The sequence below is a fragment of the Nanorana parkeri genome, unplaced genomic scaffold (assembly GCF_000935625.1).
Source record: "Nanorana parkeri isolate BGI_ZX_2015 unplaced genomic scaffold, ASM93562v1 scaffold50, whole genome shotgun sequence".
Taxonomy (NCBI): domain Eukaryota; kingdom Metazoa; phylum Chordata; class Amphibia; order Anura; family Dicroglossidae; genus Nanorana; species Nanorana parkeri.
In genome coordinates, this window is record NW_017306318.1 from 947,603 (window position 1) to 963,369 (window position 15,767).

Below are 15,767 nucleotides of genomic sequence, written 5' to 3' on the forward strand. Positions count from 1 at the left end.
TGTTCTTTCTCTATTGTCACTGTGATACTAAAAGAAACCCATTGTGTAGATTACCAGTACTCTTCAAAAGAATATATACATCAAAACGGCTTTGTTCTTAGCAATACATTGCTGCAATTGAATGGTTTAATTTAACGGAAAGAAATGAAATGACCCAGTCAAAGATGAGAGTAGAGTTTACAATATACTATTCCTTCAACATAATGACTAGTAAAAGAAATCCATAAAAACTACTTTCTGATCCACAGAAAAGGAATTGTTGTCTTTCCATACATAATAAGATAATGGGGCATGATTTTATTATTCCAGATCAGTCCCTTTCGATCTCTATGTATAGTCGGTCTTCGTCGTCACTGCTGGTGTCACTATATTCCACGTAGGTTTGTTTTCTCATCACCTCAAGGTTAACTTTGTTCTGAAATTTAAGACTTCTTTGCTCAAGGTCTGAAGTACGACAATGGTTCTGTGAAGGCATATTCTCACCCATTGGTAATTCACCAGACACCACAGCCTTCCCAGAAGCATTTACATCTGAATTGTGTTTTGAAGGTTCACATGCACCAATGACAGATTTCCTGGAGTTCTGTCGAGATGGACTGCATACAACCTTTTTGGAATCTGTGGGAACTCTAGCCTGAAGGCCAACATTTGCCAAGAGGGGCAAACTGCTGTTATGTAATTTGAGGTTGTGATTTGGTGCTGTGGTTTCCTCGCCCATACTGTGTCCTATGGTTTTTGACCTGTGCAGTATTCTTCTCCCATGCTTTTGAGGGGGACCATCAACTAGGTCTTGCTGTAGGTGGACCCGTTTGATTTCAGATGTTAATTGGTCAGATGCAGTTTCATCTTTGCCAGTGGGAAGATTACATGACTTCTGCCAGCTTAAGGATGTTGTATGGGGGGATTTCAGACTAGCAAACTCTTCAGAGAGTTGTGACTTGTTTTTTTCTCCAGCAGTGAGCTGGTGGTTAGGAGCAAGCAGTGGAACTGGGGCTATTTTTGTAGATGTCCCCTCATCAATATGACTATCCATCCCATATGCACATTCACCCTATTGAAAACAAAACAAACTCCATTGAAAACATCCTGAACAGTCACCACAATGATAACCTTCCAGAGACAGAGACATCGTTCAGCATTATTTGTTTTTATATACTGGACAGATGTATAATTAATTTAGCCGTATTATATTATTTGATTACAGGTCTTAAAAACATCACTAGCTTTAAAAGTACACACGGACATTTCAAAATCTCTAGCATTTATTGTCCCGATTATATTGTCTGAGAGTGTTAATAATAAAGATTCAGGTAAGAGAACAAGTATAAACAATTAAAAATGTTACAGGCTGTAATGTAAAGGCCAACAAAAAAATTAAAATAAATGCAAAAGAAAATAGATAAGGATGGATACTATAAATATGGACATGGTGGCTATATAGTTAAAACAAATTAAATAGTTTTAAAGTGCTCAAGTGTAACCAAGTGTTGCCAGTATAAAATAATGGCTAATTTAACAGAAAATTCCAAATCAACGTGTTTTGTTTTTTTTTTTGTAGGCAAGGACTAAGTAGATAAGTAGATTGAATCTTTTCACAGATATGATGCTTACATGGTTATCGCACATGTAAATGTCCCATAGGATGTATTTAGTTTATATATGTTAAGTGGGTAACTCATTTTGGAAGATGAACAAGTAGGTGCACCCGGGAACTAGCTTCATTTTGTCAATTTCACGTTTCAATTTTTTTCCAAGCCAGTTAATTTTTTAGGTCATATATTGTTACTAAACACAAGTTTCGTGACCAAATGTTCTCCAAGTGCAAATGTTATAATAATTCACACTGTTTGCAGGGTCTAGTTCATGAGTGACATGACAAAATTGCTTGCATTGAACAACCATTATATAATGTCGGTGGATGCTGTAACCAAATATACCAACAGTGAAATGGGGCAGATATTGCACAGCTTGGCTAGCAAGCTAGAGGACCCACCAAGGCTACAGAGTAAAGATGGCCATGATTTTTCAAACACAACATTACATAAAAGCAGCTCAAATAGAATTCCTGTAAGCATCCAAAAAGTAAACCAGATAGAGCCATTAAAACGAAAGATAATGCACATTAAAAACTGTTTTCAATTTGCTGACAGTCCGATACATCCCTGGGAGCTCTGAATTTGCTTCACGGAGGATTCTAAATACACTTGATTATACAATAGCTGTGGTTGGAAACCTCCAGTTTTGGGAAGGTGTGTAACACGTGTGTATAACAGGGGGCTTTGCTGTGCATCTCCGACCATAACCCTCCTGCTGCTGAGCATTATGAAATTATTCATAAGAACAACATGTGGAATGACTTAACATTCTCAGAGTGGATGAAATGTTAAAAATGTTTCACTACAATGTCAAGCTGCAAATTGTTTAGTTTTGTGAATTATAACGGTAGCAACATAATTTTTTTTTTTTTCACCTATTGTAACTGAATTCTACTAGAATAAAGAAATATACTTGAGAAGATTAAAAAAAAAAAAGATCACCAGCACTCAATAATAAAGTTGAATATGTCCTTTTTATTGGACAAAGACGTCACAGTGATCCAAAAAGGCAGAAAGACGTGACAATATAGTAACCTACATACCCCACACTACTATAATATTGTATATTACTATATTGTCACGTCTTTCTGCCTTGAGGAAGGGACCCTGCGCGGCCCCGAAAACGTCGACTTTTTGGATCACTGTGACGTCTTTGTCCAATAAAAAGGACATATTCAACTTTATTATTGAGTGCTGGTGATCTACTTTTTTGTTCTGTGTTTGCACGGCGCCATTCGTGGTCAATCACTGCGAGCACCGCTTTTCATCTATTGGCCGGGACTGCTGTGAGGTGTGCGGAGGGCTCCTCCATCTACCTATACTTGAGAAGATGACATTTTTGTTATTGGGGAATGTATTAACCAGGTGAGAAGAAGAGTACCCAGGATCTCATCATACTGACCACAATGACCCAGTTTACATGTACAGTACATTTGGAGCTTTTATACATTATCCTATCTCCTGCGTAGATAAGGAAGATCCTTCTTATAGCAGAGGTTGCCAGGTTGGCCCCTGGAGGAAAGGGCGTTTCATTTTCGCATATGAAAAACCCTTCTTTACAGTAACAACTATGACAGTGCAGAAAAGACTTCCACAAGAGCTAGTTATGGTCAACTTATTATATTGCTTCAAAAATGGCTGGTTATGTTCCTAAAGACACAAAACATAACTGGCAATTCATATTTTTAAGAAACAGCACTTTGGAATGTTGATCCAGGGAGTACCAAAGTTCAGGAAGGAAGATTTTTTCCCCCCCTTAATAGAGCAAATAGGACTATGATTTATATAATTGTTGTTCCATCCTCTGGATCAACTGCAGCTTTACGGTACTAAGGATGCAATTTATTTGTCTTCTAATTAAACTCAGGGAATTGACCTTTTTTCAACCAAACTGACAATGTGTATTGTGACAGTGCTGTGCCTTGTCACGATGTCATAAGGGATAGAGGTCACCCAGGGTCCTCACTCATACAGGTTGAGAGGCTCCAGGCTGTATATTTCATATGAAGAAAACTAGCTTTTCAGTTTTCTCCAAGAATGGTAAACCCTGGTCAGGGTCCTGGATTCTGAAGGCTTTGTCTTGACTTGGATGAAGTCTCCAACCCTGGGTCCATGTTTTGAGGTTGACCAGCACACAATGACTGTGCAGCTGTGCACATCCCATAAGGCACGGCGGCTAATGAGTGTTTTACTAAAAATGTACTGTTGACCACCACTTCGTTCTTGCAGGAAGATTTTGTCTTACCTCTTCTTTCTTATCCACAGAATGAAGCGCAGGAGGATGTAATGTGAGTATTGTATCTGCATGATCTCTAGAGCCAGATATGGTGGTCCTCTGCAAAATATCTCCTATAAAAGACACACATCAGTCAGATTTTAATCATGAAACCTAAATCCGAAGTTTTTATCAAACATATCTGACATAGGTACTCCATAAACCCAAAATAATGTCAATATTTCTCTTGGTAGCAAGTGGAAAGGGAAAATAAACTGGACGGGCAAGGGAAGGAAAAGGAATGGAAAAGAAATGGGATGGATAATGGAAGGAAAAGGAAAGGGGAGGAGAAGAGAGGGAAAGAAAATTGAAGGTTAATAAAAGGGTAGGGTGAGTAAATGGAAAGAAAAGGAAATAAAAAAAAAAAGAAAGGAAAAGAAAGAATGACATAGAAAGCAAAGAGAAGCAAGAGATAAATAAAAAGGACAGGGAAGGGAAAAGAAGGAGAAAGGTACAGGAATGGAACAGGAAAAAGGAAAGAAATATTTATTTATTTTTAAAAAATGGTTTAAGGAAAGAACTGTCAGTCTCATTATTTCTATGTGGCTGCGTAGACATTCTGAGATAACAGACACTATAAATAGGGCCCCCTCAAGCTCACTTATAAAAACTGGAGCAAGTGAAGGACAGTACGGTTGTCCATAACCACTAATGAGGTTACAGCTTTTGTTTTCCAAACTGAAAAGTGACAGTCTTATTTTGATTGAACACTGAAGAAGAGCACCTATGCTTTCTTTGCATTAGGTTTTTTTATGGTCACCACATGGCTGATTGATGTATAATATGCGTGATTCTTAAAGTAAAACTCCCACTTCATAAACATGTCAAATTACAGCTTAGTTTTGGTCTCTAATAGAACTGGTTTCATTCCCTTTCTGTACTTATATCAGTGTTTGTTTTGCTTCCCAGTACTCAGCTACTTTTGTAGTTTAAATATGTTTATTTTCCATCTGGACTCCAGTACCTTTATTGTGTGAGGCTACAGTACATCTTGCACAGATACAAAAACCTCTGAAGAGTTATAAACCTCTGGCAGATGCTAGCCTGTCTATAAATGCCTGTTGTTTTATTTTAGGATATTCCTATATAGGAAAAGTGTAAAATTGATGGCAAAAACTCTTCTTCCACAATAAAGGGTTTGGAGAACAAACAGCAGAACACATTAGTGCTTTAAATGTAACTGCATTTTAATGTCAAATTTGGAATATAAAAGGTAGGATAGTAAGATAATAAACATTGTAAATGGTATCCAGCACTTTTTTTTCTTTTACTTACAGGGTTATTCACAAAAGGGTGAAGAGTTTGGAGAAGGCAGGAGCAGTGAACAATCTAGGAATTGTTCACTGCTCCTGCCTTCTCCAAACTCTTCACCCTTTTGTGAATAACCCTGTTAATGTGGATAGAGGCTGCAGGCACCCTCTACTGTACTAAACATAGGTGTATACAGAGCAACAGAAAGAAGCCTGGCTTAGGTATATACAGAGCAACAGAAAGAAGCCTGGCTTGGCCATGCTCTCATTATGAGGGGAGGAGACCTCCCAACTGGGCTCTCAGACAGCCAGAAACAGACATAAATTCTCCTTAAACATAAAAAAATAATTAGGTAGCGTTACCCTTTAAATCTTTTACATAGTGAAAACATTTTAATTAAGGATTACAACCAAACATCGGGTGTTTGAGTATCCAGTTCTTACATACACAAACTCCCACAAGGACATAAGCAAAGACCAAAGAGATATAATGGACTGAAGCTGCAGTTGGTGTTATTATAGATGAAGTTCTACATTTACTGGCAAGACAGTTTGTGTTACATCACCTCAATACACTAATTGTATACCCAGAACTATGGCTCTGATGGAATAAGAGCAGTGTTATAAAAATGTGTAAAAAAAACCTCAATGAAATGAGAAAGGAAGAATTGAACTATGCTCATTGTTATTCCTTATTTTTTCTGTGGTACTATACTGTACTGTATACTATATGACTAAACGTATGTGGACAGCTTTTCATCGTATCTACTAAATAAACAAAAGTATGGACACCCCTCGAAATTATTGAGTTCAGTTGTTTTTTTTTAGCAAAGGGCATGGTTAATTCTATATCGTACAAAGACATTTTAGAGAATTGTGTACTTTCCAACTTTGTGGTAGCATTTTGGTGAAGGCCATTTTCAGTTCCTGTATGACTGTACCCCTGTGCAGAGAGCCAGCTCCATAAAAACACGGTTTAATGAGTTTGAATTTGAGTGGCCTGCACAGAGTCCTGACCTCAACCCTATAAAACATCTCTAGGATGATTTGGAATGACGAATGTGGGCCAGGTCTTCTCATCCAACATCAGTACCTGACCTCAAAAATGCTCTTTGGTTAAATGTGCACAAATCCCCATAGACACATTCTAAATTTGTGGAAAGCCTTCCCTGAAGAGAGGGGGCTGTTATAGCCTCAAAGAAGGGGGGGGCAACTAAATAATAATGCATATGATTTTACAATGGGATGTCCAACAAGCCCATACAGGTGTTCACAAACCATATCGTAAAGTTTTATAACCAGAAGTTCAACAACATAGTACTCCGAATATTAATAGCATGTTCTATTTACAGGTTACACAGTATTCTGTTTGTTTGACTAAGCCCAATGTACATGTTTAGAATCCCACTGGCCAACACATGTCTCTTCCTGGAGCATCTGCCCTCACATGTGTATGACCACCTATATTTTGTAACTATTAGGTGAGGACTATTAAGTGGGCTTTAAAAAAAATCTGCATGGAAGCTAGAAACCCCCTTTAATGTCTAATCAAACTAAAATGTCACATAGTATGCAGTTGAGTTTTCATTGACTAGTTAACCAGTTTAATCTGCTCTCCCAGGGAAGGAATGTTAATACTTGACTGTGAACAGTATCCAGTATGTGTAAACAGCCAACAGTTATATAACACAACACAATCTGTACACAAGAATAAAACAAAACACAGGCTAGACATTCTCCCATCTGTCTGAAATGTGCACTGTCTATACCCTCAATGCGTGTTTGACTCTTGGCTTCTTTATCAATTGTTTGTTATTCTTCAAATTGTTTTTTCATAAATGTGATGTAAGGTGCCCACCTTCTGCCTCATGTCTGGTCACACAGCCCTCTTCACCTAGGAGTCTACATTAGACTGGTCACTTTGACTACTGTATTTAAGGAAGCCTTCTCCAGACAGTGGCTGTTACAGAGTTCAGTACTACTCTATGTAGGTGTGCAGTAGTTACTGTCCTCTTGTTGTAGCCTTTTGTCTTGTTGCTGACCTGCAATGGTATGCTGGCTGTCCTGACCCTAATTGCTGATCAATTATGACTACCATGGGTAATGCAGCTCTGGTCTGACTGCACACATGGAGTAATCCCTGGCCTGCCACTGACTTATTCTTGTTCTGTTGCCTGGTACCATTATTGACCATCTGGCTCCAGATTCACTTCTGGCCTACTTCTTCACCTAGTAGTCCAGTGCAGATACCTATAATGTTTACATTCAGGCACAATAACCCCGCTTACAAATGGAGCACTTAACTACCAGTAGACACAGAAAGCCTTAACATGAATGCTACTATAAAATGGTCACCATACCTGAGCAACAGTCCTTACCTTTGAACTGTTAAGATCAAATTAATGTGAACATGTTTGCCCTGAGTAAGCATTTAGGGACAATCATTCAAACTATCATGAAAATCCAGAACTGTACCAATGCAAAACTGCAGTTACAACCCAACATTCAGTAACGCCAGTTTTATCTCTTATCCTAATTAAGACTGTTTGCTCCGGCCTTCACGGCTTCCTGAGAAAACAAAATACTACACAAGAAATAGCTGCACCTTTTAAAATATGCAACAGGCAAGAAGAAAGTGCAAGAAACTAGCCAACAATACTATTAAAGTGTATGTCAAGCCAAAAGTATTATAACTCCTTTTGCGTTTTCCTGCTATCTGGGGCTCCAGTAGGAAGATTTGCTGTCCTACTTACAATAGGAAGTGAAGAAAAATTTGCAACAAGGGCAGAAATAAAAAATATAGCCTTCCCCTACTCTATTATTAAAAAAAATATTTCTAAATGTGTTGCTGCTGGACAGTTCCTTCATCTCCTGCCTGGTAAAATGTTAGCAGGACAGGAAGTGACGGTAAATCTCTCTAAAACTTAAGATTCCATTTGTGATAGTTGAATTCTGATGATTTTATATATTCATACAAGTTATTTTACCCAAATTTTAAGAATTCATATGTGTGTATATCTGGTTTTGTAATCCTGATGAAGGGGGGAGGTTTTTTAAAAACATTTTTTACATCCACAAGAACAGTATAACAAAACAACAAGGCACTTTTTGTTGTGGGCATTGAGCAATGTTGCATAATACATAATAGTTATGTACCAATGCAATCATAAATAATGGATGCAGAGGAGACAAACTAAAAATGAATAGTAGCAAATAACACAGCACCTGTCCAAAGGTGTCAATGGGACAGAAAAGCAGAAGCATAAGATGAGGGAAAAGAACAAAAAAGTGTGGTGTAAAAACAAAGGGAACTACAATCAAAGGAGAAAGAAAAGAAGAGATGGTATACCCCACCTGTCCGCCCAAGAAAAACAACAGGGAAGGGGGTATCCAACAACACAGGGCAAAAGGGGTGGGGGAGGTATGTGGCCAGCCCTGGTGAGCCCCCCAGGGAGGGAAAGGGGGGGAGCCCACGTCCAATGCCCACATGCAGCTTGTGTATACAAATTATCCAGAGGAAGCGTCCTCAAGGGTTAAATGGTGTCAGACAGAAGGGCTGAGGTATAGACATCAGAGTATCCAAATTGCCTTCAGTAGGACCAAGTTTTTCTGAAGGTCTCTGATGTATTGTTAATTGAGGCAGTCAGATCCTCCACACATATCATTCACTCTAGCAAACCAGTGTGAAAAGACCGGGGGGAGGTCTGCTTCAAAAGTGCAGTAATCTTGGTGGCATTGAGAAGGTGAACAATTAAGCCTTTTTTCTAGTGAGATTTGGGAATGGGAAAAAGAAGTAGTAAATATGCCACTGGGTCGTCCCCAAGATTCAGACCTGTGAGAATCATACAAGTAACCTCAGACCAAAAACATTTGATCCTATGGCACTCCCAGAAGATGTGAAATAGTCTCCATGCATCTCCAACATCTATCCTCTGCACCCGGGAACAATCTAGCAAGGACATGAGTCCTATATACCTTGTCATCAACTTATAGTTACCTTCTTGGTATTTGTTGGAAATAGAGGAGCAATGGAAGAAGACGACAACTGCTGAAGAGAGAAAGTGGCTCCCAGATCCCTTTGCCATTTCTGGAGAAAAGAAGATGGAGGCAACTAACGCGAGGCAAAAAGGAATTGAGGGCACAGAGAGAGTATCCCTCTGCAGAACCATCTGGGAGCAGCATTTCTCGAATGTTGTAAGCGGCCAGAGAATGGATTGAATCGGATAAGGAGCATAAATAATGCGCTGGTTGATTTTTTTTTCTCATGAAGTCCAGACACACAACTCTTTTCACTAGCAACCCTGGAGCTATGGATTTTAGTTGTGTTGTAAGCTCCTTTAAACTCTGGTCTAGCTGACTTGTAGGATGTTGTTGTAAAGGTAGGAACTGCTGAAATCACTTAATGCAACTGATTAGCTCATTCTCTCTCTCTCTCTCTCTCTCTCTCTCTCTCTCTCTCTCTCTCTCTTTCTTTCATCCAGCTAATATGCATTAACTGTGACCTACCTGGGACAAATATTTTGTTTTTGTTTTTTTCTATTCCCCTTCCTCTACAACACGCTGACTGACAGCACAGTTGGCATAGGTGAGGTCCCTATGTAATCACAAGAGTTGAGTTTTTTTTGTAGGAGCTAACCAGTTCACTTTTTCTGAAAAATTGAAATTCCCTATTTGTACGTGTGGGTGTAGATATAACTTCATATTATCTATATAGGGAAATGAATGCATGTGCTGGTCATCCATTACCCACAGTCTAGAATTCAAAAAATGTATCTGACATCAGAGTTCATTAAAATTTCTCATAGGCTTTGTTTTGATCTATTTCTTTGCTATAAATGTTCATATCACTGAAAACCACAGCTGAAAACCGCGGGGTGACACTGTAACCCTTTGTGCTGTGCACTTGTTGCACTTAACGAGCAAAGAGGCGCACAGATCATATGTGAACATTCCGAGTGGAGCAGACATCTTTTGCTTATGTGCGAATCTTCTTTGCTCTAGGTCTCAGAGGGATAGTCAAAATATATTTCCCACTTCTAGTAAGCCTGAGATGAAATATGGTTATAAATTAAAAACCATAACATTTTGCACAGGGCATGGGTCAGTCCCTGCAAGCTGTTCTCCATGATGAGCAAATGTGCCAAGTAGATTCGTGAGCCAAGTAGCTCCGTGTACACCGTGAACTGTGCAAATTCATAGCATCAGCTCTGTAGGAAATCTAGGATCCCATAACACCACATCTCTGACTGCCTGTGAACCTTCATCACGACTGAAAAAAATTGCAGGAGCAAGGTAACTAATAACTAGCTGAAGATACTATGGGGTATTTATCAAAAATGGAGCAGGGAGAATCTGGAGCGGTTGCCTGTGGCAATCAATCAACTTTGATTTTTTATTTTCAAAGCTTAACTGAACAAACTGAAGAGAGAAGGTGATTGGTTTTCATGGGCAACTGCTCCAGATTCTGTCTGCTCCAGTTTTGATAAGTCCCCCCTATGTATTTAAGATTAACATTAAAAGCAAAGACAATATTTATTAATGCACGATTTAATAAAAAACATGAATAGAGCAGAGATAGTGAATTTTGAAAAACAGGGGCAATTCAAGGGACAAATCTATTAAAACCAGGCTCCATTCTTGACAAAGTGGGGAAGTTACTACATGTCAACTGAGCTACCAAGAGTAATTTGAATCCTCTTAAAGGAGAAGTTTTGGGACAGTAAAATATACTCTTACAAATACTTAGAGCCAGCGTGGGACACTGCAGCTGTAACAGGCTGGCTCTATATACTGAGAACTGAGCAATCATGTCATTGCTGTTTGCTCAGCTCACGGTCTCCTCCCTGCAGAAAGCAGTGACTGTCACTCCCAGCAGGGATCCCCCTTCCCTCTCTATTCTTCCAGTGTTCATTGGGGAAACAGAAAAGGGAGGGGTGAGCACAACTGACTCTAGAGAGGCTTTATAGAGGCTCTAGAGTGGCTTGTTAAATTTTGTGACTTGCCTCACCCTTGGCATTGGTGAACATGGCTCTGAACTGTGCAAAACCTAAAGCGGTTCCTATACTGTTTTATGTGTGAGTGCCTACAAAATTCTTCTTTACGTTAAAGTGTATGCATAGGAAAAAAAATGTACCGTATATACTCGAGTATAAGCCGTCCCGAGTATAAGCCGAGGTACCTACTTTTACCCCAAAAAACTGGGAAAAAGTATTGACCCGAATATAAGCCGACTTATATCTACCAGCTACTGGTAGATAGATACCAATAAAATTACATTAATATTTATTTAAAAGAAAAATAACCTAGCTCTGTAAGTGGAAAAGGGGGTGCAGGGCTACATATCATGTACTACGGATCATTTAACCCATTCATATTAGCAGAGGATAATTGTAAATCTATTGTTCAGTATTAACTAGAATAGGGAAGAGGTAGAACCCCTATCAACATGTATAATTGTCTTGTCCCCACTTGATAAATTCATAGGTACCTAAATAGTAAAAAAACAATGTAAAAATGACTCATGAAGGTAAACTAGTTATAAAGTTATTGCCATGTAAACAATACATACTGACGCTGCTAGACTTTGGTCTGTGTATCTGGCCTTCAACGTCCTCTGGTCATGTAAGGGTTAAGGAAGCCACACGTTGCTGTTGACAAGTACACACTGTGCTTCTATATGTGACAAACTGATCTATTTAGAAGAACTACATTATACATTCGACGACAGATGTTCCTAATCCCTAAGAAAAAGGCTGGAACACAAAGTCTTATTGAAGAGGTTGGAGCGTTGGTACAATGTAGACCATATGTATCCCCAAGAATCTTCCGCTTTGGGGGACCGTTTCATGCTGCTTACTTCTATTAATTTTTCCATTCTCTCCAAGAATGTGACCAGGGGCGTAACTACAGATCATGGGGCCCCATCGCAAAATTGTGAAGGGGCCCCATGCTCCCTACTATCATTGATCTTAATATAAAGTATGTCTAAATCAAGGACAGGTAGCAGGAAAGCTGTCAGCATAGTCAGTACATTACTAGGAACCAGAGGTGTGGACAGAAGTTGTCAGGGAAAGGGGGGGGGGGGGCAACAGTGCAAAGAATTAACATTAACCACTATGTCCTTTAAAAGCTCACCAGTCTTTTTTCAGCATCTCAGATCTCAAGAACTAAATTCTAAATCCTCCAACCCCTTCTACCACCACAGGAAGCAAATGCTGAAAGAGGTGGTGTAGTAGTCAGCAAATAAAAACTCCCAAAAAAGTTGTGGCAGCAAATATAATAACCATCACAATATGTTATATGATGGCATAATTATTCATACTCCTGCACACAATTTCTATAAACCAGAAAATAAACTTCTTCATATTGTGGTGTTTTTTTCCCAGAAATGCAAACAGCTGCCAGTCTTCCTCCTCCAAGGCTGGGGAAGACTGCGTTAGGCATACAGGGTTTATTTCAGTGCTGGACAGGATGACTTGAAGCTCTAAGGGCAATACATCTGCAGTTTCTGCACTACTAAGACTGCTAAGCAAAGTTTCCTTGCAGCCTGCAAACTGGATATCTGACTAGCAACTATTCTGAAGTTTTCTCTCTTATAGGTAAGAGTCTTCCATTGTATATTTAGTCAGCAAGTTTTTTCCCCAAAAATTTAGGTCAGCTGCCTTCCTGAATATAATGAATGAAAAGGCTTTTCCGTGAATGGAACAGGCATATTCCAAGGTGACAATGCCAGGATTCATTGGGCTCAAATTGTATAAGAGTGGTTCAGGGAGCACTAGACATCATTTTCACACATGGATTGGCCACCACAGAGTCCAACTGACTAGTATGGTGGGTCAGTGGAATATGGGCCCCCTTGACACTGGTGGTTAGTGGATAAAGGTCCTCTTAGATTGGTGGACAGTGGGTCAAGGACCCCCTTTAGATTGGTGGACAGTGTGAGAAGCTACCCCTTAAACTGATGGTAAATGGGAAGAATGCCCGTTACACTATCCACCAATGTAAGAGGACCTTTATCCTCTTACATTGGTGGGAAAATTGGAGGGAAAATTGTCCCCCTTACTTTCATGGTTAGAGGGAAAAGTGTCCCCCTTACTGATAACTAAGTCTAAATTACAGTGTTATTTCCTATGAATATTATTGGACGGTTATATGTTATGCATTAAGAAATAGATTTACTGTGCAGTTAAAAAAAAGTAGTGCATGCATGGTATTGCAGTACCATGCGTTGTGGTGCAGTCGAGTGCATTGCGGCTGAAGGTGCACATGTGATTAATGCACCGCAATGGTGTGAATAGGCCCTAAAATATGGGACTTTTCAGTTGAACAATTCCCAGACAGATCACTAACACAGCAATACAAATCTTCACATATTTCACTTGAGAAACTTGACGAACTGCCAGGGGCTGGTTTGCAGCTCATTTCGACTATTTAAAACGCATTTGTAAATCATGACAAGACGTTCTTCAGTATAAAGCATTACAGCTTAATTGGATCGTATAAAACACTTTTTTTGTTCCAATGTTGTACAGGAATGCTTAAGGTCAAGACTTAAGTGTTCAGTCCTGCTCAGAACACCAGCGTGATTTTTTTTTATAGCCATTGGCAGTGCTGCAAATTAAATTTGACAGTTACTGTAAAAATTATAGGCTATCTAAGACTGGCCATGTATGTGAAAACAAATACTTATCCGCCATTGCACATTTTTTTTCGCTTAGCCTTTTATCTGAGACTGAATTTAATTTAGTAAAGTAGACACATATAAATATAAGTTCTTGCCTACTTGTTTTCTCCCTAGCCACATGCCAGTGCTTCTCTTCTGCTCCGCTAGTAATCCCACACTGCCATTTAAAAAAGTCATTGGTGGCCGACTTTTTCTCTTGCATTTTTGCTGCCGACCTACTTATGATGTCAGTGCTAGATCAGCATGAGGGTGCAGTACAAAATCTAGCGCTGCTGTAATTATTTATATGTTGCCATGCGCTATAGGACAACATAAGTTGCATTACACTACCCGACATTCATGTTGCCAAAGCCGTGGCAACACATAAGCAATGTCATCTGAGGAAAAATAGTCATTTTAATACACTATTAAAGGGCACTTTTTATGCCCTAAAAAACACCCAAAATAAGATCCTATTAATTTCTATGACCATGTTCACATCTGAGCGTTTTGTCGCTTGTAGAAAAATGCCTGTCATTGGAAAAAAAGACGAGCTTCTTTATGGCAGATTAAGCGCTTCTTGGCCCCTTAGACTTTAATGGAAACGCTCAAAAACATGCATTTGCAGCGGTTTCATGCATGTTTGCTCACTCACATCAATGTGTCACAATCTGCTTGCAAGAATGCGCAACTTGATTTATGCGCAGAAAACGCATGCAAAAACGTGCAGCAAAAACGCATGTAGAAACAAGCAATAACACTGTCGCCTAGATGTGAATGCAGCCTAATGGGTTGTATTAATGCAACAAATACAGGGTTATTCACATAAGGGTGAAGAGTTGAGAAGACAGGAGGAGAGAACAATCTAGGCAAAAATAACTGATTTGGACAAATTCTCCAATTCAGCTCACTTTCCAGTTCAGCTATGTTGTCCTAGATTGTTCACTTCTCCTGCCTTCTCCAAACTCTTCACCCTTTTGTGAATAACCCAGCTAGTCTAAACGGGCCTGGCTTCTTCATGCATGATGTAAATTTCAGATTGCAGGGTCAGATTTAGATGCCATGCTGCCCTAGGCACACAGGAATAAAAGAAAAAAATAAACGGTATTTTTTTTAGTCCTGACCATAATAAATAAAGACAATATGTACAAAACCATGATGAATTCCCCTGAGAAGAATAACTTTATTTTTAATCAGCATATTTTTCCTGGGAAACTCAGTATAGATTTGTCCACGTGTTTCTTTTTAAAATCCTGGCACCAAACTCTAACAGCTTCCTTCCTGAACTCTTAAAAGCACCTAATGACCTCAGCAATAACATAGACTGTAAATAATCATGTGGTATGTTACAGGTGTCTATAATTGTCGATTAAGGTGGAAACCGTGTATCATGTTACATGGATATGTTACTGTGATTCAAGCCGATACCCTACAGAGAGGCTGCAGGTAACATCTTTGTGTTAAACGAAAGCAGAAGAGGCCTCTAATGCCTTCAAGATGGAGGCCGACATAAAAATGTGGATCTTTGTCAACACTAATATTTTATCTACAACAAATTTTTCTGAGAAACTTGCTATGAATCCATCACTGAAAGAGTAGTATGGTTGTTTAGAGTTAAGACGTCTACCCAAGTCAGTGATATCATCATAAGCACGTTAGTCTCAATCAGCCTTGTTAAATCTGGTGACTTCCAGCTGAAATCTGGAGGTTTACAACCTAAGATGCTTGGGCCTCATGCACATGACAATAAAAATGCATGAGTCCAGGCGTTTGGAGATAATTTCTAAAAGCACACAGACATTTAGCAGCATCTCGTTGCATGCAGTCTAGTCTGTTGCATGCAGTCTAGGCCCATTCACACCACATCCAGATCATCTCCAGACCAGATTGTTTCCGGATCCAAAATGCATCCTAATGTATCCCTATGCTATTTCTGGCCTCTGTTCACAACAGCGCAGTCCGTTCCAGACCAAACCAGAAAAATA

The 15,767-nt window shown here is 39.3% G+C and overlaps 1 protein-coding gene across 1 annotated transcript in view; it reads right to left on the bottom strand.

The window, feature by feature from the left end:
* Nucleotides 1-297: 297 nt before the first annotated feature.
* Nucleotides 298-15,767, bottom strand: part of ZNF831 (zinc finger protein 831) — a 34,068-nt gene continuing 18,598 nt past the window's right edge. Inside the window, exons 7-8 of the mRNA XM_018574185.1 lie at nucleotides 3,841-3,944; nucleotides 298-1,051 (exon numbers count right to left, since the gene is read on the bottom strand). Of these exons, the coding sequence (XP_018429687.1) occupies nucleotides 311-1,051; nucleotides 3,841-3,944 (845 nt within the window). The 3' untranslated portion in view covers nucleotides 298-310. The remainder of the gene's footprint in view (nucleotides 1,052-3,840; nucleotides 3,945-15,767) is intronic.